The sequence below is a fragment of the Scyliorhinus canicula genome, chromosome 11 (genome assembly GCF_902713615.1).
Source record: "Scyliorhinus canicula chromosome 11, sScyCan1.1, whole genome shotgun sequence".
Classification (NCBI taxonomy): Eukaryota; Metazoa; Chordata; class Chondrichthyes; order Carcharhiniformes; family Scyliorhinidae; genus Scyliorhinus; species Scyliorhinus canicula.
Genome location: NC_052156.1, coordinates 124,883,759 through 124,911,246, shown reverse-complemented (window position 1 = coordinate 124,911,246; position 27,488 = coordinate 124,883,759). Strand labels below are relative to the sequence as shown.

The 27,488-nt window shown below is 42.7% G+C and overlaps 1 protein-coding gene across 14 annotated transcripts in view; it reads left to right on the top strand.

Annotated features, from left to right (window-relative positions):
- Window positions 1–27,488, top strand: part of anks1b (ankyrin repeat and sterile alpha motif domain containing 1B) — a 1,080,298-nt gene that overhangs the window by 775,445 nt on the left and 277,365 nt on the right. For all 14 annotated transcript variants that reach the window (XR_005462295.1, XM_038811308.1, XM_038811309.1 and 11 more), the window contains one exon: window positions 16,907–17,040. Coding sequence is in view for 13 of the 14 variants with exons in the window: in XM_038811308.1 (XP_038667236.1) it covers window positions 16,907–17,040 (134 nt within the window). In the remaining variant the exon portion in view is untranslated. The remainder of the gene's footprint in view (window positions 1–16,906; window positions 17,041–27,488) is intronic.

Below are 27,488 nucleotides of genomic sequence, written 5' to 3'. Positions count from 1 at the left end.
GGCTAGACAGCTGGTTTGTGATGCAGAACAAGGCCAGCAGCACGGGTTCAATTCCTGTACCGGCTGAGAATTCGGAATTCTCCCTCAGTGTACCCGAACAGGCGCCGGAATGTGGCGACCAGTGGCTTTTCACAGTAACTTCATTGCAGTGTTAATGTAAGCCTACTTGTGACACTAAAAGCTTATTATTATTACCTTTGGACTGTGGGAGGAAACCGGAGCACCCGGAGGAAACCCCTGTAGACACGGGGAGAACGTGCAGACTCCGCACAGGCAGTGACCCAAGCCACAAATTGAACCTGGGACCCTGAAGCTGTGAAGGAGCAGTGCTAACCATTGTGCTACCGTAGTTTCACTGAAACAGCAATAGTTGGATGGAACAGTCACTGACTGCCCAGAATGATGACTCGCACAACTGGGGAAGCGGCATCATGGGTTAAATTCCTTTTGTTCTTGGAAGGTTCTGTCTCGATTTCAGCAATGAGGAGCCGAGTTAAGTCGAAAAATCCTTGTTTGATTGGGGTGGTCCGAGGTGGCCAGAGTGGGGCCCAGCTTGCAGTGGCGTTTTTTCTGGTAAACGGGCCTGCGCTTCAGCCAAGCTGTCGGCATCGAGATGATAGCTTCAATTGTGAATGATGTTGTGGACGACGATCTCGCCCTCTAGGCACAGGTTGTTGGTGTTCACGCTGACAAACTGCGAGATATCCTTAAGAGAATGGATGAAGTGGAGAAGAGAAACCTGCCAGTCAATAGGGCCTACCTTGGTGGCGGCCTGCCTTTGGACTTGGAAATCTGGTTGCATGGTATGTCGGATATCCTGATCGATTTGGGGAGATATGGCCGGACAGGGAGTGTTCATGCGTCCGGTCTTCTGAGAGGAGCGCGGGACGCGTTCCCAGCTGAATTTGAGAACTGGCTGCCATGCTTTCACACTCTTGACTTGAAGATTGGGCATTTTGAGTTTAATGGAGAACATTGTATCCGGCCTTTGGAGCTTGGGGTCGGTTGGATACCCCGATCACTGGTCTTACGTTGGCCTATCCTTGGTGTTCGTCAGGAAGGGGGGGGGGGGGGGGGGAACACAGCCAGATGCAACGGGTCCTCACCTCCTGACAGGACCTGGGTGTGTCGCAGCATGGGCTTCGGGACGACAACATGGCGGAAGTGTGGGTGCTTTAATGAAATTCCAGAGGGATGGTGAAGGTGGCATGATGGCAAAGATTCTGTAATGGCTTTGCCGTTTTCAAGCTCCTTGGATGGTGATATTATCCTGCGGGTCTTCAATAATCCTGGATATATTACCTTGTGATTATGTCGCTGATTTTATGATATTGCCTTTTATCCTGATAAGGGTATAAGATATTTGAGCACAAAAGCAGTTGTCACCTGTTATCCTATTATATGGCAAAAGTCATGCTGAGTTGATAGTGTGACATGAGGGTTGTGCAGTATTTACCTAGTGTGTTTTTTTATGGGCTGTAATCCTTTCTTTCACAAGGAGAAAGTACATTTTAGGTACCCTTCACTTTGTTCACAGAGAAGGTGAGCAATGCCACAGGCAGGTGGTGGGTAGATAGGTTGGTGTGGCGGTGATTGTTATGGCCTTATAATTCTTCACTGTGGGCGAGGACAACCCCCAGTTACAACCTTCAGTCTTGTGTTTTTCTCTTATGTTTTTGTTATGTTGGGACTATGGAACCCTTGCTTGCCTCCAATGAAGGTGCAGACTTATCATGTATCTTAGAGAAGACTGGTTTCCTTTTGATTCTCCTTTGTTGTTGGTGTCTCTGGGAGTAGGGGAAAATATGTAATGGTGCACACCTGGGTGTGGTTGGTTCATCCTTGATTGGCTAGGCTTTTTTGGGTTGGTCGTGGATAGTGTCAGAATCCTTCCTGTTTATTTCCTTTGATCCCATTTCTTTTCTTTTCATTTTATTAGTTTGGTTTGTGGACCCATAATTGGGATGAACCTTTAAGCATAATACTCAAAGTTGAAACAGACTGCTTGCCAGGACACTGTGTTCTCAGGTTAAGTATTTTGGAGCGGAGAAGCCAGGTACTTCAGCACCAAGTGGAACATGGAACCGCTTTTGGAGGGAGTTGGTTTGATTGGTTAAATGGAAACTGGTAGGTTGGCCAGGGGCAGTGTTCTGCCTGACAACAGTCAGTGATTGGTTCCTGGGTGATGCTTTCTGAGAGAACTGCGCAGAAGTGTTTCGACATTGGAAGTGAAAGGAATGGGTTTCTCTGTTTCCTGCTTGCTGAAGTGAAAGATCCTTATCCTTTCATTTTTATTTATATTTTCTTCCCTTCCACCTGCTGTATTGTTTGTCTATGTGAGTGTGTAGAGATTGGGGCAAGTTAGGAAAGGGAGGGGGGGTAGGTTGGGAAAGGCTGGTAGATAGTCCGTTTAGTTATAATACAGTACTTAATAAAAGGTTACTTGTGTTTTAAATTTACAAACCTGGTGTCTGTAGTTTATTGGGCTCAACAAAGGACCTTGAGTATTTTAAATAAAATGTAATTTCACTTGTATTGTGACTCCGGGTCAAGTGGGGCTGAAATTGACCACGCACTAGCTCAAGGTGTCGTGACATAGTTTGGTGGCTCGGTCCCGGAATCTTTTGGAATGGTAGACATGAATGATTTGGGGTTGGGCAGCATGGTGGCGTAGTGGGTTAGCCCTGCTGCCTCACAGCGCCGAGGTCCCAGGTTCAATCCCGGCTCTAGGTCACTGTCCGTGTCGAGTTTGTACATTCTCCCCGTGTTTGCGTGGGTTTCGCCCACACAACCCAAAGATGTGCAGGCTAGGTGGATTGGCCTCGATAAATTGCCCCTTAATTGGAAAAAATGAATTGGATACTCTAAATTTATTTTTAAAAATGAATGATTTGGGGTACAGTGTACATATATTTAAGAGGCACCAGGTTTGTAATAGCATAATAAGATGGCTCTGGTGGAGGACTTGTCTTTGGTTTATTGACAAGAGCTTCAAAAAGACAAGCTAAGTGAATTGGCTAGTGAATTAAAGTAGAGGTGCCAGTTAAAGCTAAGAAGGCAGAGATATAAGGTGCATTAGTTGTGTGCTTGGGTCTGTTAGAGACATAGGAGAGCCCATAGCAAGGTAGTGTAGCATCAGAAGCGTTAATGGTGTGAAGCTGATTTGGAGAGGATTCGGTTGCAGTTCATGCATGAGGGGATTTTTAAAAATGCACATGCTGGAAAGAGAAATGGAGATGTGGGAAAAAGAAAAAATTTTCAAAAGGAACTGAGGAAACCTGATGTGGAAATGGAAAGATTACCAGGGGAAAGGAGAGAGAGAGAATATCAACTTGAAAGGTTGGAGTTAAAGTCAGAAATTCAGGAAAGTCAAGAGGAAGTAATAACCTTTCCCAGTCCAAATCCTAGTGGGGAAATATTTAAATATGTACAGGCCCTACCAAAATTTGAAGGAAATGATATAGAGGTATTCTTCGTGGGATTTGGGAAAATAGCAATTCAAATAGAGTGGCTGAAGGAAAATTCAACATTATCCATGCAAAGTAAACTGATAGGACAGGCACAGAATATTTATGCTTCCCTGCCAGTGTGGGGGGAGGGGGGGGGGGGGGGGGGGGGGGGGGGGGTGCAAGGATTTTGAAGAGATAAAAAAATACTATTCTGGTTTCATATGAATTGTTTCTGGAGGCTTTGGAATTAAAGGAAACAGCCAGGTTGAAATTACCTATGAGGCTCGAAGAGAAATCGTTCTCTTGGAAAACATTAAGAATTCACTACCCTCTGTGATAAGACCCCATGTTGAAGATCAAAAGGCTATGACTGCTAGACAATGGCTGATGATTATGAGCTGATCCATACATTTTAACCTTTATTCCGTCATCCCAATAATTTTGAAAAGGTTAGGAAATGGGAGAGTGAAAGGAAGGCAAGTAGCCACGGTAAGGAATGGCTATCTGCCGATATATGGAGACCAGGGCAATGGCTAAATCAACACCACCACCATAGATTGAAGTCACACCATCATCAGATGGTAGAATAGCTGAAACTATCCTTGAGGATGAGGATAATTCTGAGGAAGTGTTTGGTAGGACTTCTTTAGTTGAGACCCAGGAGGCAAACCCAGCGTTACATAGATTAGCACAGCCAATTCTCACAGAAGTTGAGGCTGAGGGGATTTTTTTTTCACTCTTTGCCAAGAGGATTCTCTGAAGGAATCTACTGGGTTTAGCCCATTTGAATTGGACTGTGGCCATGAACTATGGGGTCCATTAAAGTTGATGAAAGAGAAGTTTCTAAAACAAAAAGACGAATCCTGAATGTTGGATTACGCAGCCACATTTATGGAAAGACTGACAGGAGCTCATCAGGTAGCCCAAGAGCATTTAATAGTTTCAGGAACAAGATAAAAATTGTGGCAGATGAACATGCCAGGTCCAGAACATTCCAAGCTGGAGATGAAGTGCTGGTATTGTTGCCTTTGCAGAGTGAAACGCCGAAAGTGAAATTCAGCAGCGATTATGCCACATAAATATGTTGAAAAAATATCATTGCAGGAAGGAAGCTAGGAAGGAACCAGTATGTCAGGTGATAGAAGTAGTTAAAGAGGACAGAGATAGTAAGAGTGAGGTAGGGGAAGAGGTTGACAGTTCATAGAGCGTCTTTCCTGTGGTACAACTAGCAAATACGGTAATACCAAATCAGTTAGATACCGAGTTCGCATACTTAGAAGAAGGGCAAAAAAAAATCTCATAACACTACTGGAAAAGCATAAGAGGGTTTGTAGGGACACACTGAGGTGCACTACACCAACTGAACATGATGTAGATGTTGATGACTCCAACCCAATAAAACAGCATCCATATCGACTGACCCACAGAAGCTAGCTCAGATAGAAGAGGAAATCCAATACATGTTGTGTTAGTACCTAAACTGGATGGGATACCTGGTTCTGTAAAGACTACCAGATGACCAATGCCATCACTTGTATCTAATTCTCAGGTTGGAGGACTATATCGATAGGATAGGCAGCGCCTCATGCCTTTTGAAAATTGATTTGTAAAAGGAGTATTGGCAGGTTCCTTTAACACCCAGGGCATTGTGACGCCAAGGGGTTTGCATCAGTGTAGAGTGATGCAGTTTGAATTTAAAAATACACCAGCTACATTTCAACAACTAATGTATGGCCAGGGTGCCCAACCTAGTGGTCTATTTGGATGACGTGGTAGGTTATGGTGATACATGGAAGGAGCATGTAGGACAATTGATAGAGTTATTTAAACATCTGCGGTTGCCTAATTTAGTCACCAATTTGGCCAAAAGTGAGTTTACCAAAGCAAAACTGACCTACCTCGGGCAAGTTGTGTGCTTGTGGAGAAATTTAAAACTCAGAATGCAAGATTGGTTCACAACTTTTCAACGTGAAAATTGTGCATATTCATGCAAAGGACAATCTTATTGCGGATGCATTACCACCACGCCTGCTCTTTCCTGGAAGCACTTGAGAGCAAAGAGGCAGCCTCAGTTTAAAAAAATCTGCAGTTAGGAAAACACTTTCTCCTTGCCGTTAATGGATCCTTGGAGAGCCATATAAATAAACAATCTGAATTTCCCCTTTTAAACTACCTCGACCTGTCAATTAGAAAGCTGTTAGCAGGCAATGGGCATGAAATTGAATGTAAACAATGCAGTTTAAAGCTTTCAGCCTTCTAGGCATTCATACAGACTCATATGCTTTAAAGGGTAATGAAATGCACGGTGTGAAAACCACTCCAAAGTTTTACGCCACTGTAAAGGGATTTATTTTATCTTCATCTCACAGATGTTTAAACTTGGCATGCTAACAGACTTTTTAAAGGTTTTAGGATTACAGGTGAGAATACTTGCACTTTATTATGAGAGAACTATAATTTTTACATACTCGCTGACTGTTTAAAGGCTGCAGATGTATATGGCAGCCAAAGAAGCACCATCCAGGACAAACCCGACCTGAGCCCCTCCAGCCAAGTACAATCCTCCCCTGACCCTCACCTCTCATGAAGAACGTCCTCTGCACCCTAGAGGCATTTATTGGGAGGGTACTTACCACCTTGCCACCTCTCGAACTCGAGGTGCCAGGTTGGCATTACCAAGGGTTGATAGAGAGAGGAATAAAATGTGGAGAGGTAGTGGGTGAAGGGGGATTCTGAAGAGGGAGGGTGCCCTGTCAGCGATCTGGGGTGGGGAGGGGTGCTGCAATTGCTTTTTGAGATCAGAGCGCCATTCAAAAAGGATGCTCCGATCTCAGAGGAATTGGACCTGTCACCCGACCCCTCAATTCCAGCTTGGATGTCGGTGGGCCATGGAATGGCATGGAAAACCCAATTCAGGCAAAACAAATTGCCAAGTGCCTGTCCATGGCACATTAGGCTCTCGCCTAGCACCAGTGGGAGTCACTCTGGTTTTCTCGTTGGTAGGAGCACTTAGTCGTGGCAGAATCTCAGCTGATATCTTCACAAAATATTCACTTTCATTATTTTGGGGATAAATACTTGTTGGCTGACTCCTACAAAGGTACAGGCAGATCTTTACCTAGGCGAAAGACGTTATTACGTGCTATTGTTGCCTCGGGTATAATAAAAGTTGGGGGAGGTGTGTCCTGGTGCACACCGAAACATGGCGTGAAAATGTTATCCTATAGCTTCCTTGGCTTAATGTGCATTTGTTACATGTGAAGGTGTGCACCAGTTTACCTAATTTTCATGGATTTATCCTCTTCTCTCTAACTCTCCAGATTATCTGTGTATTGTTTCTCCTGGTGTAAACAAAGGCACCGGGTTTACTGGTTGGGCAGAACCAACTGTATTGTTGTTCACTTGTCTTTTTCTGTATAAATGTATGTTGAAGCATTTATACTGTACTTTGCCAATCATGAGGATTTGTTGCGTCATTTGTAAAAATGAAAACTCGAATAAAAACATATATAAAAAGAATTCGCAATAATACGGCATCTTACCTTGTCTTAGGATGTTGCAAAGTGCTTTGTAACCAATGAATTACTTTTGAAGTTCAGTCACTTTTGTTATATAAGCAGATCTGACAGTTAATTTGTGCACAACAACCTCCTCTAAGCAGTAAATGAATAATATTTGGTTTTCAGTGTAGTTGTTTGAAGAATTATGTCGACAAAGTGATCAGGCAGACTCTCCACTGTTGTTAAAATGCATGGCTTGGAGGCAAGTTTCTGCTAACTGATTTCCAGCATTTATAGATAAACAAATACAAGATTTTTATTTTAAAAGCCACGCATTTATATTGTGCCTTTCACTGCGCGTCTCACAGCCGTTTACAGCCAATGCTGTATTTTTATTGTATCATCATTGTTGTAATGTAGGAAGAGCAGCAGCCAGTTTGTGCACAGCAAGCTCCCACAAACAGCAGACTGATCATGACAGGATTATCTGTTTTTGTGATGTTAATTGAGGGATAGATTTTGGCAAAGACACCACGGAGAAAGCTCCCCCTGCTCTTCTTCAAAATAGTGCCATGAATCTTGTCCATTGTCCGTGAGGGCAAGGTGGGACTTTAGTCCAAAGTGTCACCTGAAAGAATGGCTCCTTGAGCAGTGCAGCACTCTCTCAGTACCGCACCACAGTGGAATTTTGTGCTTAAATGCCAGTGTGGAACCTGAACCCACGACCTTCTGACTCAGAGGTGAGAAGCTACCAGTTCAGCCAAAGTTCACTGGGCACAAATGTGTAGACCTCACCAAAAATAAGTAGATGAATACAGTAGGAGTTGAGATGCTGATCAATCAATATCAGCAAGGTCCCCATGATTTTATCTGTGTTTAACTTGTAGAGAAGTTTAAGCAGACGCTGAAGAATTAAACAATGTATATTTTTAAGACTTACCATGCGATGAAAGACAACGTGCCACGACATCACCCCAATTGCATTTGAAAATTTGTTGGAATTATAATCTTTAAATCCTTTTTACCAGCAGGCACATGCCCAAATCCCTTTGGATGTGATATTTTACCAGTGAATTGATCTGACTTCCTGACTGTTACATTATTCAAGATCAGTCTACTCAATAAATATTGTAACCCGCAAATTCCCCATGCAAGTCTTCTATTTATTGTTATTTTCTATTTGCCAGCCAAAAGGTGGCAAACAGATGGGCTGCACTCTGACGTGATTGTCATTTCATAGAATGGACGTTTCCTTAGGGAAACGCTTAGAGAGCACTTGTGTTTCTATAAAAAGACTATGCCATAATTATTTCTCCATTTTACATTACGTGTTCCTGCAGCACAATAGGCATTTTTGACTGCGTTGCAATTTTAAAGGGAACACTACTCCTTTGACAGCAGCCATCCCCTTTTTTGTACACAGTGCTTGTTAAACAGCAGGGATCCACACATCAAAGGTGCAACTGTGTTAAAATATACAGTAATTAAAATTTGACCTGAGGTAGAAATGCAGACAAGGCATACAGTTTTCATAATGTAACATATGTAATACCCTTAATCATTGGAGCCGTGACAATCCTTGAAAAATTGATTGCAACTAATGATAGGAAAACCACTTCATTCAAATGTTCATGCGACGGAAGTGATTTTAATGGGAAAAAAGAGATTATGTACATGCGTGTTGACATGGTGGCTTTTGTGTAGCTACGCTTGAGTTCTTTTTGTTTGTCCAACACCCAGTCCATTAATAGGACCTTCTGCATCCACCCATTTATAACCATTCCTCATTCACACTGGGTTCCTCTGTCTCACCAGTTCCTGAGTGGTTTGTTCTTATTCTGAATTTAAGAATTAAATTGTAGATGGTTCATCCAATTATAAACAGATTTGTTTTCATTCATGATTGACATTCAGCAAAGGACGGTAGCATGGTAACACAGTGGTTAGCACAGTTGCTTCATAGCTCCAGGGTCCCAGTTGCGATTCCTGTCTTGGGTCACATAATGTGCGAAGTCTGCACGTTCTCCCCGTGTCTGCGGGGTTTGCGTCGGGTGCTCCCACAGTCCAAAGATTTGCAGATTAGGTGGATTGACTAAACTAAATTGCCTCAGTGTCCAAAAAAGGTGGGGTTACGGCCTAAGGGTGGAGGTGTGGGCTTAGGTAGGGTGCTCTTTCCAAGGGCCGGTGCAGACTCGATAGGCTGAATGACCTTCTTCTGCACTGTTAAGTTCTATGATTCTATGACCTGTCTGAAAAATTTTGAGTAGAATAAAATTTAACTTTGTGGATGTTTAATTCACCACAGTTGATTGTGTTGAACTTATGAAAAAGCATTCGAGTAAACGTCAAGAGCATGTAGAGAAATGTTATTATACTTTAACACAGTACGAAAGTAAGAAAAAAAAACATATTTAGAGCACCTTTCACAACCACGGGATGTTCCAAAGTGTCTTACAGCTAATGATGCACATTTGAAATGGAGTTGTAATATAGGAAACACAGCAGTAATTTTCAGGGAGAAAGCTCCCACAAACAACAAAGTGAACATATGATTATCTTTTTTTTGTGATATTGATTGAGGCATCAACATTGTCCAGTGCACCAGGGATAACCCTCCTGGCTTTTTAGAATGTTACCATGAGATCATCTATGACCATCTGAGAGGACAGGCAGGGCATTTGTTCAACATCTCGTCCAAACAAACGGTGCCTCCAACTGTGCGACGTGCCATTAATACTGCGCCGGAGTGCCAATCTAGATTATGGTGCGTAGGCCTCTGGAGTGGGACTTGAACTCATAACCTTCTGATTCAGAGGCAAGAGAGCAGCCAACCAAATCATGCCTGACACCTGGCTAGATGGGATGTTGTAATATGTGAATTGTTAAAGAAAATATGTTGAGAAAGAAACTTCAAACCAGTGGAATCAGGATTGTGTTCTGTCAGATGGACCAGCATCTGCTCTCCTCTGTTCTCCCTGTTTTGGACATGTTTAGATCTTTCAAGGTAAATCTTTCATTAAGCTCATTTTTTAATTTGTTGGACATCAGTTGTTTTGCCCTCCGCAGTCTTGCAGATTCTACTCTTTTTTTTATGAATGAACTCTTTATTGTGCTTCACATCATAGTGGTTGAGAATTTTGATATTTATTCATGTAACTGAAAACTCTCATCACTGGTACAATTCTTTAAGTATTTTCTGTACTATCTCCAAATCCTTTAAGTCCTTCCTAAGATGCGGTGTACAGTATTGGACACTTAGGGCGATTGCTTCTTTTATTTTGCACATTGCCGAATGCGTGGGAAAAGCGGCATCAAAGCTGCCGGCCTCAAAGGCGGTTTTCTCTGCCGTATTGCTTCCGAAATCGGGGAGGCAGTGGCGCAATGGTTATAATCCTGAAGAAGTCGTATTTGACTCAAGATGTCAATTCTGTTTCTCTCCCTATAAATATAGCCAGACCTGCTGAATATTTCTAACACTTTCTATTTTTATATTACAGTTTATATAGATTTGGCACAATTTCCTGGCTTCTGAATTTCTTGTCGAGCCTAGAATCCCATATGACATTATTAGCTGCTTTGTTAATCTATCCTCTCACAGTTAAAATGTGTGCATAAACCGCCTGAGGGGCTTCTGTTATGGTTCTGCATTTAAAATTGTGCAAATCAACTTGTATTATCTCTCCTCATTCTTCCTATCAAAATGTATCACATAATTATTTTCTGTCGAGAATTTTATCTGCCACGTCTTTGCCCATTCCATCAGCATGACTGTGTCCTCTTGCAGTCTAGTGCTAACGTCGTTACTGCTTTGCTGCATGTCCAAGTTTCATATTGTCTGCACATTTCAAAATTGTGCAGAGGCCAAATACCTCACTTCCACTAGTTTCTTATGGAAACATATAAAATTATGAAGGGAATAGATAGGATAGATGCGGGAAGGTTGTTTCCACTGGCGGGTAAAACAGTACTAGGGGGCATAACCTCAAAATAAGGGGAAGTAGATTTAGGACTGAGCTTAGGAGGAACTTCTTCACCCAAAGGGTTGTGTATCTATGGAATTCCTTGCCCAGTGAAACAGTTGAGGCTCCTTCATTAAATGTTTTTAAGATAAAGATAGATAGTTTTTTGAAGAATAAAGGGATTAAGGGTTATGGTGTTCGGGCCAGAAAGTGGATCTGAGTCCACAAAAGATCAGCCATGATCTCATTGAATGGCGGAGCAGGCTCGAGTGGCCAGATGGACTACTCCTGCTCCTAGTTCTTATGTTCTTATGTTCCTAAACTAATTATATTCGCGAATTACAAGTAAATAAGTGATATTTTGATCAAATGTATTTCCTACCAGTAGAATACTGCTCTATTTTTTGAGAACCGTGAAGAATAATTAATTATCTAAGATAGCTGAGAGTTAGCTCTCACAGTCTCTGTCTACCTGTCAAAAAAGATGATCACCTCCGTTATCTTTATAAAATATGGGTTAGGCCTCAGATGGGATGATGTGTTCAATTCTGGGCACTATGCTTTAGGAAGAACAGCAAGGCCTGGAGAGGATGCAGAAGATATCATTTGGAATGCTTTTAGTTTATCGAGACAGGGTTTTTTCTCCTCAGAGCAGAGATTGTTGAGTGGAGATTTGATACATGTGAAATAATGAAGGCTTTTGGAGGAAGGGAAAACATAAAACTGTTCCCAGTGGTGGATAGATCATTATCCAGAGGACATAGAATCAGATGATTGGCTAAAGAACTGGGGGCAACATGAAAAAAATAATTTCTTTACTCCACAAGTTGTTCTGATGTGGAATGTGCTGTCTGAAGGTGTGCAGATTCAATCATTGCGAACAAAAGAAAATTTAATAAATATTTGAAGGTGAAAAAATATTATATACTTGTGGGGAAAGAGCTGGGGGTGTGGAATTAGTTGGATAACCTTACATTGAGATTATTAAAATACATCTAACAAGCAGGATGGGCCATATGACTCCCTCTGTGTTATATCATTTTATAATTCTACGGTCCTATTTTTAAAATTGCTTCCTTATTTTTGCAGAAAATCTCTATTTTCTCCAGAGTGTTCCTGTAATTTTAGCATGGCACATTAAACAGTAAATAAGTAGGATTTGACAATTGAAGGCACCTTCTAGAATGCACACCTACTGAAAAGCATTATAACATTGGAAAAAAGTAACAATTTGCTAAGTGGTTGCATTCAGCTAAACTACAAAGCAATTCCTATTCTAAACTGTGCTTGTGTTTCCTGCCATAGGTGGTAATTTTTAAATCACTTTTAGCCTTGAAAATCATAGTTTATGCTCAACATAGTACCACTTAACAACACAGGCTTGGTCACATCTGGTTTCCAAGTGCAGGGCAATGGACGTGCCTCATTCAACCAGTCAAATTGGTCATAATGTGTATACCTTGTACCTGTGAATTATCGCCACAGAGCTGCCTGTGGACAATCTGGAAAGCAGCGTAACTGTCCAATCAACCACACAACCGTTTAAAATTAATGTGGGGATTTTCATTCTTCCTTGCAAAAGTCTTGAATGTGCTGCTGAAGGTGTGTTATGACTGATTTCAAGTGGCACTGTTGGGAACAGAATCATCTTTGATAAACAAATCTACTTATTTCCGATATATGGCAATTTTATTTTAGTAAAACAAATCTCGATTTGTGCTTAACCACACCTTACCTCCGTATTGCAGTAAAATATTGCAGAATATTTTAGATGACAGTTTTGCTCAACTCGCATCCTTTGTGTGACAGTTACAAAATACTTAGCATCAGCATTTTTCCATGCTTTAGCACAGGCATCTTATAATGCTATTTCGGTCTGTTATTTCAGAGACATATGGTAACATCAACAAAAAAGTGGAGAGCAAGAGTAGAAATTAAATGTGACAGTAATAGATGGGAGTTAATTCATATCTAGTCAGTAACACCACCTTCTTGAGGGCAATGAGGGGTGGGTAATAAATGCTGGCCTACCCAGCAAAGTCTGCATCGTCAGAATGATCTTTTGAAATATATATATATACCTAATGTAAAGAAAGATGTTAGACTTGGAACAATTGGACAATCCCACTGCAGTGTAGAAAGTTTTCTGTTAATTATGGAATAATTCATAAGTCACAACTTTGAGAAAGCATTTAAATCCACACATAATGGCAAAAGAATTAGGAGTCGGCCATTTGGCCCCTTGAGCTTGCTCCACCATTTGATAAGCTCATGGCTGATCCTGCTGTAACTTCAGCTCCACTTCCCTGCCCAGCCCCATACCCTTTCATTCCCTTTTTTGTCAACGAACTCAATGACCCTGCTTCCACCACTGTCAGGGGAAGAGAATTCAACAGACTCGCCAACCTCTGAGAACCTTCTCATCTCCGTCTTAAATGGGCGACCCCTTATTTTTAAACCAAATGCCTTTGTTCTAGTCACTCCTGAGCATTCACCCTGCTGAAACACTTCAGGATCTTTTATGTTTAAATAAAGCTCACTTCTCATTCTCCTAAATTCCAAAGGATATCGGCCCAACCCGTACACCCTTCCCTCATGAGGTAACCCGTTCATCCCAGCAATCTGTCAGGTGAACCCTCTCTTGGTAACATGGCCACCAGCGTTTGCTGCTGTTCCATTCTTCATGTCAGAACATTGACACCGTCGTGCCAACCAAAGGGTTGGTGCTGGAGTTGGACTCAAATTTGCTCAAGTGGGAGCAAAAGGAATCTCTACAGCAAACTCATGAAGTTTTGACACTCAACACAAAAAAATACAGCAAACTGAGTCACCCCAGCAGCATTATTTTTCCAGCAAAATGGAGTGGGTGGAGGATGGACACATAATACAGATTTTGAGTGTAAAATCAATCCCAGTTCTTGCAGGAATGTTTGACGTGTAAATTACCCAATTATTCTCCTATCTGGCTAGCACTTGGGTTTGTGTGGACAGGGGAGGGGGGGGGGGGGGGGGGGTTTGCAGGGGGGGGGGGACGTTAGCATTTGCATTTTGGAATGAATTTTTATAAGACTTGGTATGTGATTCTGCAGATGCTTTTTTTCTGATTTCAATTCCAGTTTTAAGCTCTGAGCCAGTTTTCTTTATTGACATACAAATTTAAAACCCCAAACGGTATTGTAATCCAGTAGAACACGGACAAAATTACATTTGAGAAAGGGAGAATTTCAACATGCTTTTGTGAAGATAGCTGTAAAGCACATTCTCTTGAGCATTATAAGAGGACATTGAGTCTTGACAGGACCAGGCAATAAAAGAAATGCTTGTCTCCATGGCGATTAATGGCGTTGAACTAGCACAAAAGTGGTCAGATTTGCACTTTCACGGGTGATAGCAGTTTTTATGTCACACTAGTTCCTCGGTAGTCACCATGAAGTAAGCTGACACAATGCTTCTCTTATTGAAGAAAGTGGGTAAAGGAGGGGTGTGTATTTTGAATGTAACAAATAACATCAAAGACTGCTTTACTGACGCATGTTGAAATCTGTACCATATTCTCAATTTGTTGGAAAACACAAGGATTATTTGATAATCTTGTTATAATTATTTCCTAGCATTAGAATGACTGTGTGACTTTTTCTTTATTATTTTTACACAAGGCTTATATTCAATTTATTGGGTCTTGGAAGCACACTCTCCGCTTCCATCAAATGTTGGGTGGTTCAAGACCCAACCTGGAGACCTGACCACAAAATCAAGGTTGGCACATTGGTGCGTTGCTGACGACAGCTGCACAATTGGGCGTACCATCTTTTAGATGAGACATTAACCCAAGGCTCTATCTACCTTCAGCTGGACACACAAAATCTCACAAACGGTATTTGAAAATCATGAAAGCAAATTATCTCTTCACCAGCATGTTGCTGTTCATGGGACGTTTACTATAATTAGGGCAGGATTCCTCCCCCCCCCCCCCCCCCCCCCCCCCCACCCACCCCAGGCTTTCCAGTGTTGGAGGTGGCTGACCATTCTGGCCCTGCCGATGTCTCTGGCATTTTGCAAGGCTTGCCCGTCCCGCCACCGGAGAACCCGCCATGGGAGATCACCTTCGGCGAGACCAGATGATCCTTTCAGTGCGAAGAGCTGCAAAATCCCGCCTTAATTGTTTGCCTCGCTTCCTATATGACTGCACGTCATGAGGTACTTAACTGGCCTAGAAAGTGTTTTGGGACATCACAAAATTGTGAAAGATGCCACATGAATGCAATTTTTTTTTTCTTTTAGACAAATAGGTTCCAATTCTATCTGGGGCCTTAGAGATGGAAACATGTAAGGTTCCTTTGCCTTCAGAGATCAGTAGAAAGTGTTAATGTCAGAAAGATTCAATAATCTATCACGTGGTTGAAATAAATTCTAATCAGGTGATTGATTATTACTGACAACCTGTAAGTTTCTGAACATACACAGATATAAGATTTAGAGATTTAATTGTAAGAATTTAAAAAAGCAGGTTACATGAAATGTCCACCAAGACTGTTCTTTACATTATAGTAATAATGATCTTTATTGTCACAAGTAGTTACTTGTGAAGTTACTGTGAAACGTCCCTGGTTGCCACATTCCAGCCCCAGTTCGGGTACATGGAGGGAGAATTTAGAATGTCCAAATTACCTAACAGCACGTCTTTCAGGACATGTGGGAGGAAACCGGAGCACCTGGAGGAAACCCACACTGAACGTGTGTGAAGAACGTGCATACTCCACACAGGCAGTGACCCAGGCCAAATCGAACCTGGGACCCTGGCACTGTAAAGCAACAGTGCTAACCACTGTGCTACCGTGGCGTCCACATGTACAATCAAGGCCATTGTGAACTTTATCCAAACAATTTGAGAGATGAGTCTTCACAAGGAACTTCAACGTCATTAAACAAAATTCCAGTTCATTAATCCATTCTCACTCTTCCATTATTCAACTTTGGAATGCTACCTTTCATCGTCAGTATGTCCCTCCTATCCCCCCACCTCCTCCTCCTCCCCCTTCCCACGCAATATGTCTCAATGAATGTTTGATCATCCTAGTTTACATCTATCCCTATAACCAGTTATGCAGTTAAACATCAGTGGTGGGGTCCGCCAGCTACGTATTTCGCAGCGGCCCACCATTCGTTGGCGTCGGGATTCCCGCTGCTTGCCAATGGAATTTCCCTTTGAAGTCAATCTACACCTTTGGGAAATTCCACCTGCTGGAGAATTCCAGCCCAGATATTCATTCTCTTCAGTTGGTTTGGCATCTGGTACAGTGCCTTATAGGTGTTGACCGTTATTTGGCATGATGAAAATAGAATCCTTTGAAGCATTCAAAATGTAAATTCCTGTTTTGCCAAAGAGTAGAGAGTTCCAACAAGAGGCAGCCAAAAATAGTCTGAGCTGGTCCTGCACTCAGGCCAAGCAATCAAATAAACAGAGTGGGTTGAATGTTCTTCTCTGATATGCCTTGTACTCTTTTTATCATTTTATTAGGGTTAATGACATAGATAATATGTTAGCGCTGGAAAGTGAATGTGGAAATCAATGATAAGTCTGTAAACCTCCAAAAATGATCTACCTTCAGGATCTTGCATGCAGTTTATTCTTTTATAACTCACATGCTCCATTAATTTTCTGTTTTTGAGTGTGATGAGTATTTGGGATCTTAATAAAAATGTGCTTCTTTAATATAGGGGGATGCATTATATAGTACTTAAGATGAATAAAGGATCATAGACTGGAAGATGAATGATAAATCATAACAGCGAAATTATGTTAGGAATTATCTTTGAGCATTGCAAGTCTGGAAAAGAGTCATTTTGCAAAACCAATGCTTAGTTAACAGCTGACAATAAATCATTTTCAAAGTGCTTTTGCAGAATTCTTATTAAGAAAATAAAATGACATGAGAAAGTAATCAAAGCTGATGAAGACATGGTTCAAATATATTTTAATAACTTATTTTATCTGCAGAAGTTGCACCACAAGTGACCATTACTGCACCAGAGGGTAATCACCAGGGGAAAAGTACAGGTCCCACCCCGGACTGCTCACCTCCGTCCCCAGATACGGCACTGAAAAATATCGAGAAAGTAATCCGACCCCAGGTAAGATGAGTTGGAATGATTTATTTATTCTTTTAATTGAATGAAGGCATTGCTAATGGTAGTCTAAATGCTACACAAATACAAATTACTAGATTAATATAGTACCAATAGTATGAAACTCCTGTGTCATGGACAAAATGTATTTTATCGTGTTTTTTTTATATATCACCTATGATCAATATGCTTGTTTTTGAATGGTATGTGTTTTCTGACCCTCAGAGTAATTGCCCCAATTTGAGTAATCCAAGCAGCAAGCTTTTTGTGACTTTTAAAGAAAATGTTATTAATTCTCACACACTTCCCTGGATGTTTAAGACAGAACATCTCACTTACTAAACTTGCGCGCATTGTCACACACACACACGGATCAGGTAATGAAGGTAAAACAAAGCAATTAAATTGATGATTGTCTCAGTCTCTTACGTGGCATGCCTGTTGTTTCTTTGATGAGTTTACATAGATTATTTACATAGCATTTTACAGTGCAGAAGGAGGCCATTCGGCCCATCGAGTTTGCACCGGCTCTTGGAAAGAGCACCCTACCCCCTACCCAAGGTCAACACCTCCACCCTATCCCCATAACCCAGTAACCCCACCCAACACTAAGGGCAATTTTGGACACTAAGGGCAATTTATCATAGCCAATCCACCTAACCTGCACATCTTTGGACTGTGGGAGGAAACCGGAGCACCCGAAGGAAACCCACGCACACACGGGGAGGATGTGCAGACTCCGCACAGACAGTGACCCAAGCCGGAATCGAACCTGGGACCCTGGTGCTGTGAAGCGATTGTGCTATCCACAATGCTACCGTGCTGTCAGTTGGATGCTTCAGTTGAAGTGAAGGCCTTATAAAATAGACAATTCTCAGTAAGCTGCAAGCCTTCTTGTCATCATTAAGGGGGTGAGTTCACGGAGGGTCAGATGACCAATCTGGCCAGAGGGCACAAATCCTGGGGCTGAGTGGGGGTTTTACTTTTTCTAAAAATTTGTTCTTGGGACGTGATTTGCGCCCCCCCCCCCGCAACGTTCACACAAATGTTCTATCCCCTCAAAGCGTCGGCTTATCCTCGCCCTCATGAGGTGCGCGCTCTATATAACACCTTCAGCTGTATCATCCCCAACCTCGCAGACGAGGTGGAGGCGTTCACTCTCCGGAGCACCTCACACCAGAACCCCTCCTCAATACCCTCTCCCAACTTCCTCCCACTTTGCTTTGATTTCTTGCAGTGGCGCCTTCTCCTCTTCCAAAATAACCCCATAAACCACCGACACTACCCCCTTCTCCAATCCTCCTGTTGTCAGCACCCCTCCAGCAAGGTGGAGACCGGCTCCACCGGGAAGCTCTGTATCTCTTTCCTGGCAAAATATCGAACCTGCATGTATCTCAACATTTCACCCGGCTCCAGCCCACTCTTCGCTCCCAGCTTGCAATCTCATTTTTAATAATGGATTCTAAAATCAGGTCTGCCTCATTACACATCATCAAATCCAGAATTGCTTCTTCCCTCGTGGGCTCTACCACAAGCTGCTCCAAAAAAACATCTCATAGACATTCCACAAATTCCTTTTCTTGGGAGCTGCTAACAACCTGATTTTCCCAGTGCACCTGCATATTGAAGTCCCCCATGATTATTGTAATATTGCCTTTTTTATATGCCTTTTCTATCTCCTGGTTTGTTTTCTGCCCTACATTCTGACTACTGCTAGGGGGGCCTGTACATAACTCCTATCAGGGTCTTTTTTCCTTTGCAGTTTCTCAACTCTACCCACACAGATTCTATGCCCTCTGATCCTATATCGCTTCTTGCTATTGATTTATTTTCATTCCTTACTAACAATGCGACCCCGCCTCTCTGCTCATCTGCCTGTCTTTTCGATAGGACACATATCCTTGGATATTTAGATCCCAGCCCTGATCCCTTGCAGCCACGTCTCTGATGCCCACAGCATCGTACCGGTCATTTTCAATGAGCGCAACAAGTTAAATTTACCTTGTTTCGTATACTCTCCGGAGCATTAAGGTACAACACCCTCAGTCCTCCATTGACTGCCCCCCCCCAACCCCACCCCCCAACCCCACCCCCCCACTATTTAGTTTAAAGCTCTATTTACAGCTCTAGTTATGCGATTCGCCAGGACTCTGGTCCCAGCAGATTCAGAAGAAGCAGGTCCAGTACTGGTGTCAATGTCCCATCAATTGAAACACATTTTCTCCCACACCAATCTTTGAGCCACGCAATTATCTCCTTAATCTTATTGACCCTGTGCCAATTAGCTCGTGGCTCAGGTAGTATTCCGTATTCCAGAGATTATTACCTTTTTGGTTCTGCTTTTTAATTTAGCTCCTAGCTGTTCATACTCCCTTAGCAGAATGTGTGTCCTTGTTCTCACTATGTCGTTGGTACCTACGTGGACCATGACAACTGGATATTTACTCTCCCACTCCAAGTTCTTCTGCAGCCCAGATGAGATATCCCGAATCCAAGCACCAGACAGGCAGTGCAACCTTCAGGATTCTTGATCCTGATCATAGAGAACAGTATCAATGCCCATAACTATACTATCCCCAATTACGATGACATTTCTTTTCTCTCCCCCCACTTGGAACAACTCCCTGTACTACGGTGCTGTGGTCAGTTTCCTCCTCCTCCTTGCAGTCCGTGTTCCTGTCCACACAGGAGTTTTGAAATTCTCCCCGTGTCTGTACGGGTCTTGCCCCCAAAACCCAAAGATGTGCACGGCTAATGGTTGCCCCTTAAAAAATAAAATAGGTATGTGCTTGATTTACAGGACTGTCTGGAGCTCAAATGGCAAATGTTACAAGATTTGAAATGACCATTTTAATAGTTTGCATTCAAAATTTAAAAATATTAACTGAATGTTCGTAATATACTGAATCATAGCCCTCGATTTATTTAGTTGATAATATTTTTTAAATATTTGAAGAAGAAATTGCCAAATTTGTATTAATGAAAGGGATATATTTTATTTCTTTTGACTTTGTGACTTCACTCACTTTTAAGTGCCTGACGCACTGCAGGTGGCAGATTGATTCCCTGCTATTTGTTGCTAATGTTGCAATTGGGTGCATTTCTTGTTCAGCCTATGCAGTGCATGCAGTTAGGCTGGCTTGAATTAGCCTAAAGGCACTGCTGGCTCATTTGCAGCACCATCTCTCAGTGGAGTAGTTCTGTGCTGTAATTAATTAATTTTCTGATGTGACACACCATGTGTGTATATGATGCGAAGAAGAAAACAAAAGTGTTGGTTGTAATTTGCGCCATGTGATGCCTAAAATGGGAGAGCTGGTGGTTTATGGGTGGGCGGAATTGAGAACAGCATCTTAGTCAACATAAACAGAGACACATAAAAATTGATCGAGTGGAAGTGGTGGCACGTCCATAAATGTAAACCTATCTACACAGAGTGGTCTTCAAATGGGTCCCAGAAGGAATCTTGCACCAGAAGTGTGCTTTGTTTCAAATGTGGAATCCAGGAAATGTGGTGTCCATATTGTCAGTCAGGAATCCTACTGTTGTACATTTTGGGACTGTTCTGCCTTGCTTGCCAACATAAACTGGATGACAGATAATTCTCATTATGCTTTTGGCACAATGTAAACTGGAGCAAATCAGAAGTGTGTTCTTTCTTCTTTCACTACGCATTGTGCAGTGTGATGAGTTGATTTACAATAGTAGCAGATATTTGTTGCTTCGGTATTCGTCTTGCAACAAATTGTTTTTTAATAGAAGAGGAATTTTACGAGGTCAGCTAGCAATAATTCAGATGTAATAAGCTAAGACTATGACTGACTTAAATTTAATATGGCGTCTCCCTTTGTCAGATTATAGATAAGACTTTGTTTCAACAATTCTAGAAGATGCTTGGAGAACCCCCTTATCCCACAATTTACTCATTTACAAACTGAATGTATGGAAATTATGGGCTGGAGGGGACAATATTGGCTGAGACATGGAAAACCTCCCGAATATATTTAAGTTGCAGCAGCCATATTGTCTTATTGTATAAGTAGCTCAAACCTATTTAACATGTCATATATGTTCTTTGACAAATGCTGGAGATCTTCCAAATTTATTATGAGTTGCAACTAATAGCAACTTTTCAGACAGAAAGAAGGAGGTATCGTTAATGGTTTATCTTTCACGTCTTCAGGACGCCTCAAAATTCTTCACAACCAATGTAGAGTTTGTAGCACCAGGAATAACTCTGCTATCTAACGGCACTTTTTATTCGGGCCTCAATGGGGAACACGCTGCTGAGGCCGTACTCAGTTGCATTTCCAGCACTGAGGAGCTCCGACAAGAGGAGCTCCTCAGTGCAGGAAGAGATTGGGGTGCCATTTAAAAATGTTGCCTCAATCTGTTGACCCCCCCCCCCCCCCCTCCCATGCGGCCCGGGATCCCCACAATGCTCCAACACACCTGTTTGGCGGTTTTTGACAACTCCCCCCTTACACCCCACCTCATACCAGCAGTGTACCCCTGGGCCCGATCCTCAGTGTGGGAAAATGCCATCTTAGCACGTTGGCACTGCCATCCTAGCACCCTGGCAGTGCCCTTGCCAACCTTACAGTGCCACCTGGGCACTCTGGCACCCAGCTGGCACTGGTAGGGTGCCCAGGTGGCAGTACCATGGCTCCCGGGTAGTATCCGCTGTGCCATTATGCTACTCTGCCCAGATACCAACAATTCGGGGGCCTCCGATCACCTGGGAGGCACCCCCAAGTGCCGTTCCTCCTAGTCCCTGTTTGTGGGGACCAATGCTAAATGGTGCCGACTGGAGTCTCCTCGGTGAGGCTGGCAGATCCAGGGTGCTGATTCGACTGGCATCACAGAGTTTTTCAACTCACTTAACTCCGCAAGTTTGGGTCCTGCTCATTTTGGGCAGGATCCAGATCGCGCCCATTATTACTCCTTCACACATCATGGTATGCTTCCTTGCCATCTGATTTTTCACTTAGCTCATCAACTTTAATTTTCTCATATGAATATCCAAGTAAATGCTGTCCACTGGCTAACTCTTATCCACCAATGCCATTAACTCTTCTCCACCAATTCCATTAACTCTTTGAAGAACTCCAATAGATATCTGCAGGATAACCTAATACGTCTTGCAACCTCTGTGATCTTCAAATGAGTTTAGTTAATTCTATCATATGTTTTTCCTGCAATAATATTAGGTCGTCAATATGTGTAGAAATGTAAGATTCATACTTTAAGTCCATTTTTGGAATATCAGGGTAACATTCATTGCCCTGCATTCCATGAATACATCTTCCAGTATTTTTAAGAAACTAGGACAGATTAGCCAGATCCATTTCTGTTTATTTCCTCTCTTGTTTGAAGATTTTAAGATGTATCCCCATTGGCTCAGATGCTTAAAATGGCAATTCTTTGATTTTATGCATAGCCGAATGATCAGTTGATGATTAGTTTTGTCCAGAGTTCTGAATTCAAAATGACTGAATCTGAAATTTACTCAATCTTCAATTTCAGACATTTGTTAATTCCTGTAATATTCTTATTGGCACATTGATCAATTTATCATTGGAATTGCTCAACTGGTCTGCTGTGGCACCACTTCAGCTCAACCTGTTTGTTCCTGTTTTTTTACTGTTAATTCAAGTCTCCATGTCTTGTTTTCCTGTATCTCTATCTGCCTCCCCAGACCCTTCCATGAGTCGTCTTTCTGACAATAGTCTCTCCCTCTGGCTCTGCAAATCTCTTAAGCTGCCTGTTTCTGTCTTTCTCTGGGTCTGTCCTCAGCTACGAATCTAAGTTTAAGCCTGATCTCAACTCTTACCTTGTACAGGTGCTGCACTAACTATTGCCCAGCATAACTTCATACTTCTCACTTCCTTTGCAAAATACATTTTATTTCAAGTTGTTTATAAATGCTTCAATTTGTTAGCCAAATATTTTGTATTGCGAGTCAACTGAGGAGGAACTTTGATGGGAAGTTAAACCTCTTTAAAATGTCACGGAACTATTTTTCTGTGTCTGGTGTGATGAGCTACAAACTTTCTTTATCACTTATTTGCAATAAATCTTGACTGCGTCGAGTTTTTTTTTAAATCTGGCTGCGTTCCTTAATTTGTGAAGCATTCTCGGTGTTATAAACAAATCCATGAATTCGGTAATTATTGTAATAGGTCTCACATATGTTGCCGTTTTTTTCATTTAGGAACCTAATTTCTCGTTCCCCTTGACAAAAGGCATCATTTGTAATTGAATGAACGACTTCAGTCTGGTCTTTAATTAAAGCATGTCGAGGAAGTAATGACTAAATTTTCATGATCCAATATTCATTACTGTGATTAACTCATGTTGTTCATTCCATAATGAATTCACCAACTTGTTTAAGAGGTAATTGAAACACACTTTGGAGTAGATGATGTACACAGACTGGACGATTCTCTGGGATTGTTCTTTTGCATTGTGTTGTGCAGTTTCAGGCTAATTGGACATCGCGTTTTTCTGTACCTGAAAACTCCAATTTAATATTCATTTATGTTTAAATTTTGCATAACTAATGACTTTCTTCACTTAACTACTCCACCATAGATATATCTTGTAACGTAACATAAATTGTCTTTTTAGTATAATAAAAGGTTTACTATGGGCAGCATGGTGGTGCAGCGGTTAGCACTGCTGCCTCATGGCGCCGAGGCCCCAGGTTCGACCCTATCTCTGGGTCACTGTCCATGTAGAGTTTGCATATTTTCCCCGTGTTTGCGTGGGATTCGCCCCCGCAACCCAAAGATGTGCAAGCTAGGTGGATTGGCCATGCTAAATTGCCCCTCAATTGGAAAAAATGAATTGGGTACTCTAAATTTAGAAACAAAATAGAGGGTTTACAATAATTTTCCAAATGTAACATGCCCCAAATATATGCACTCCAATTTTCATGAATAAATGTCCTATGTAGACTATACACCTAGACTTTCATAATACTGCACTCAAAATGCCATTATTCCCAGGAGCATGACTGGCCAATTGTCAGTGATGGTTGTCATTTGTGGCAGGCTGGGGATTCTGAATAAGAATGCCACAATCTTGGAGGATTCATGCGCTGTCTATCTCTTACATATATTATCATATAAAATATCAACTCGCATGCATAGACTTTGAGGATCAAAGTCAGGTTTTAGATGAAATCCTACTTATGATGCTGGCTGAGTTCTTTGGTTGATTCAAGCCTTGTGCTCCCCAGCTGGCTGGCCTCAGAGGAAAGCCCTCACCCAGTTCAATCTCAGAACAATGTGCAGGATGCATTGATTAAACCTCTTCCAGGCAGCAATTTCTTTTGTAGTCTCCTTGTGTCCTTGCAAGATTTCCCATCCTTTGTGTAATCCCTGGCAAGCAAACTAAAATCTGGCCTGAATTTCACTCTGGGCCTAAAAAATAGGACCCAACCCTTTGAGATAATTCACCTCAGCAGGACCAACTGTGAGGTCCACTTGCTCGGAAAAAATGCGTGACTTGTTACCATGTATGCTATGCGCGCCAACTTTGTGATTAATTTTGGGGCGGGGTGTGGAAATCATTCAATTATGGTAAATGCGCAATTTCCAGCTTTTTGCTGTTGGAAGGAGAGCAAGGGAATAGTGAGAACACAGTTGCCTCTGTGCAAAATTATATAATTTTTCACAAAAACCATTTGGGCTCCACATTTATTCTTGTGGGAAAAAAATTCTGAATAACTTGCATTGCCACATTGATCATTTACCGACTGAGCAAATTTCAGGTTTATTACGTAGAATAAAGCAGCTCATTATACCAGAATGGTGAATTTAATATTGAACCCATGATATGAACCTGGAACCCTGGTGCAGGGACAAAAGACAACATCGCAAAGCTGCACCACTGAGGAGCAGGACCTCGGACGTCATCAACTTTATCCCAAGATGGACTGTGCCCTGAACTCAGTTACTATCAGTCATGGCTCGGTCAATAGCCTGCCCTCTTTAAGTCACAAGGTTCCGGATTCAGGTCTCACTCCAGGGCTTCAGCACAAAAACCAAGGCTCCAGTGCAGTACTGAAAGAGTGCTGCACTGTTGATGGTGTCATCTTTCACATGAGATGTTAAACTGAGGCCTTTAACTTTCTTTAAAAGAAGATCAATTGAGATATCCTTGGTGACATGTCCATTGTTTATCCATTGTGATATCCAAGCAGTATCACAAAAACAGATTACCATGGGCGGAATTCTCCGCTCCCCACGTGGCGTGGGAGAATCGTGGGAGGGCCTCCCAACATTTTTTATGCCCCCCCGGCGCCCCCAGCGATTTCCCCCCCCCCCCCCCCCCCCCCGGCTCGGAAAAATCGCCGCTCGCCGTTTTTCACGCATGCGCGGGTTGGAACCGGCAACCCGCGCATGCGCAGATGACATCAGAGATGCGCCGTTAGGGTGTCATTTCCGGCGCGACGAGGTCACGGCCGGGAATGACGGGCACCCGCTCCCAGCCCCCCTGGGTGGGGGTGAATTAGGTGCGGGGAGCGGGCCCCGAGGCCGTCGTGAACCTCGGCCGAGTTCACGACAGCCTCCGCGATTTTTGGACCCAGCGGAGAATTCCGCCCTACATTTTTAATTAATTCTTTCACGGGATGTGGACGTCACTGGCTTGGCCAGCAGAAATGGCTGGTCCTAAGTGTGCTTGATAAGGTGATGGTGAGCCATTCTCATGAACCATTGCAGTCCATGTGGTGTAGATGCACCTGCAGTGCTGTTAGGGAGAGAACTCCAGGATTGTGATCCAGCAACAGTGAAGGAAAGATGATACTGTTCAAAGTCAGAATATTGTGGGTCTTGAAGGGAAATTGGAGGGTGCTGGTGTTCACATGCATCGGCTGCCCTTGTCCTCCCAGGCGGTAAAGGTCGCTACCTTGGAAGGAACTGTCAAAAGAGCCTTGGCGAGTTGCTCCAGTGCATGTGATAGATGGACGTAGAGTCATAGAGCTTTGCAGCGCAGAAAAAGGCCCTTTGGCCCATCGTGTCTGTGCCAGCCATCAAGCACCTAGCTACTCTCATCCCATTTTCCAGCACTTGTTCCATAACCTTTTATACTGTGGTGTTTCAAGTGCTCATCTAAATGCTTCTTAAATGTTGTGAGGCTTCCTGCCTATACCACCCACTCAGGCAGTGAGTTCCAGATTCCCACCACCCACGGGCGAAAAGATTTTCCTTTTGTCCGCTCTAAATCTGCTGTCTCTTACTTTAAATGCCCCTGGTTATTGATCACTCTACTAAAGGAAATAAATTCATCCTATCTACCTTATCTTTGCCCTTCATAATTCTCTACATCTCAATCAGGTTCCTCCTCAGCCTTCTCTCTTCTAAGGAAAACAACCCCAGCCTAACCAGCCTCTTTTCATAGCTGAAATGCCCCAGCCCAGGCAATATGCTGATGAATCTCTTCTGCATCCTTTCTAGGGCAATCACATCCTTCATATAGTGTGGCAAACAGAACTGCACACTCTAGTACTCTAGCTGTGGCCTAACCAGTGTTTTAAAAGCTCGTTCATAACCTCCCGGCTCTTACATTCTATGCCTCAGTTAATAAAGACAGGTATTCCATATGCCTTCTTAAGCATCTTAGCTGCCTGTCCTGCTGCACAGGACATGTACCTCAAGATCCCTTCCTTGCGTCCTCCTATTCATTGTGTATTCCTTTGTTAGTCCTCCCAATATGCACAACCTCACATTTTTCAGGGTTAAATTCCATTTGCCACTGTTCTGCTCACCTGACCAACCCATCCATATTGCCCTGCAATCTAAGGCTTCCTCCTCACTATTTACCATACCACCAATTTTTGTGTCATCTGCAAACTTACTGGTCATACACTCCACATTCAACCAACTGTTGACACTTCCAGTGAGTGATGGAGGGAATGGCTGTTGAAGGTGGTGGATTGGGTGCCAATCAAGTGGGTTGCTTTATCCTGGATGGTGTCGAGCTTCTTCAGGGTTGTTGGGGCTGCACTCATGCAGGCAAGTGGGGAGTATTCCACTACAGTCTTGACTTGTGATGGTGAACAAGCTTTGGGGAGTCAGGAGGTGAGTTACTCACTGAGGATTCCCAGCCACTGACCTGCGTTTGTAGCCACAATATTTATATGGCTGGTCCACATCAGTTTCAGGTCAATGGTAAATTCCAGTATGTTTATAGTAGAGGATCCAGAAATGGTAATATAATTGATTATCATGGGGAGATGGTTAGATTCTCTCTTGATGGGGATGGTAATTACCTGGTACTTTTGTACCACGTACCACCTGGTACGTGGGCAATTTTCCACATTGCTGGGTAAATACCAATGTTAGATGTACCCGGCCATGGGAGCAGCTAAATCTGAAGCACATGCCCTCGGTGATATTTCTAGAAAGTTGTCAGGGCCTAGTAAACCTTTGCAGCATCCAGTGCCT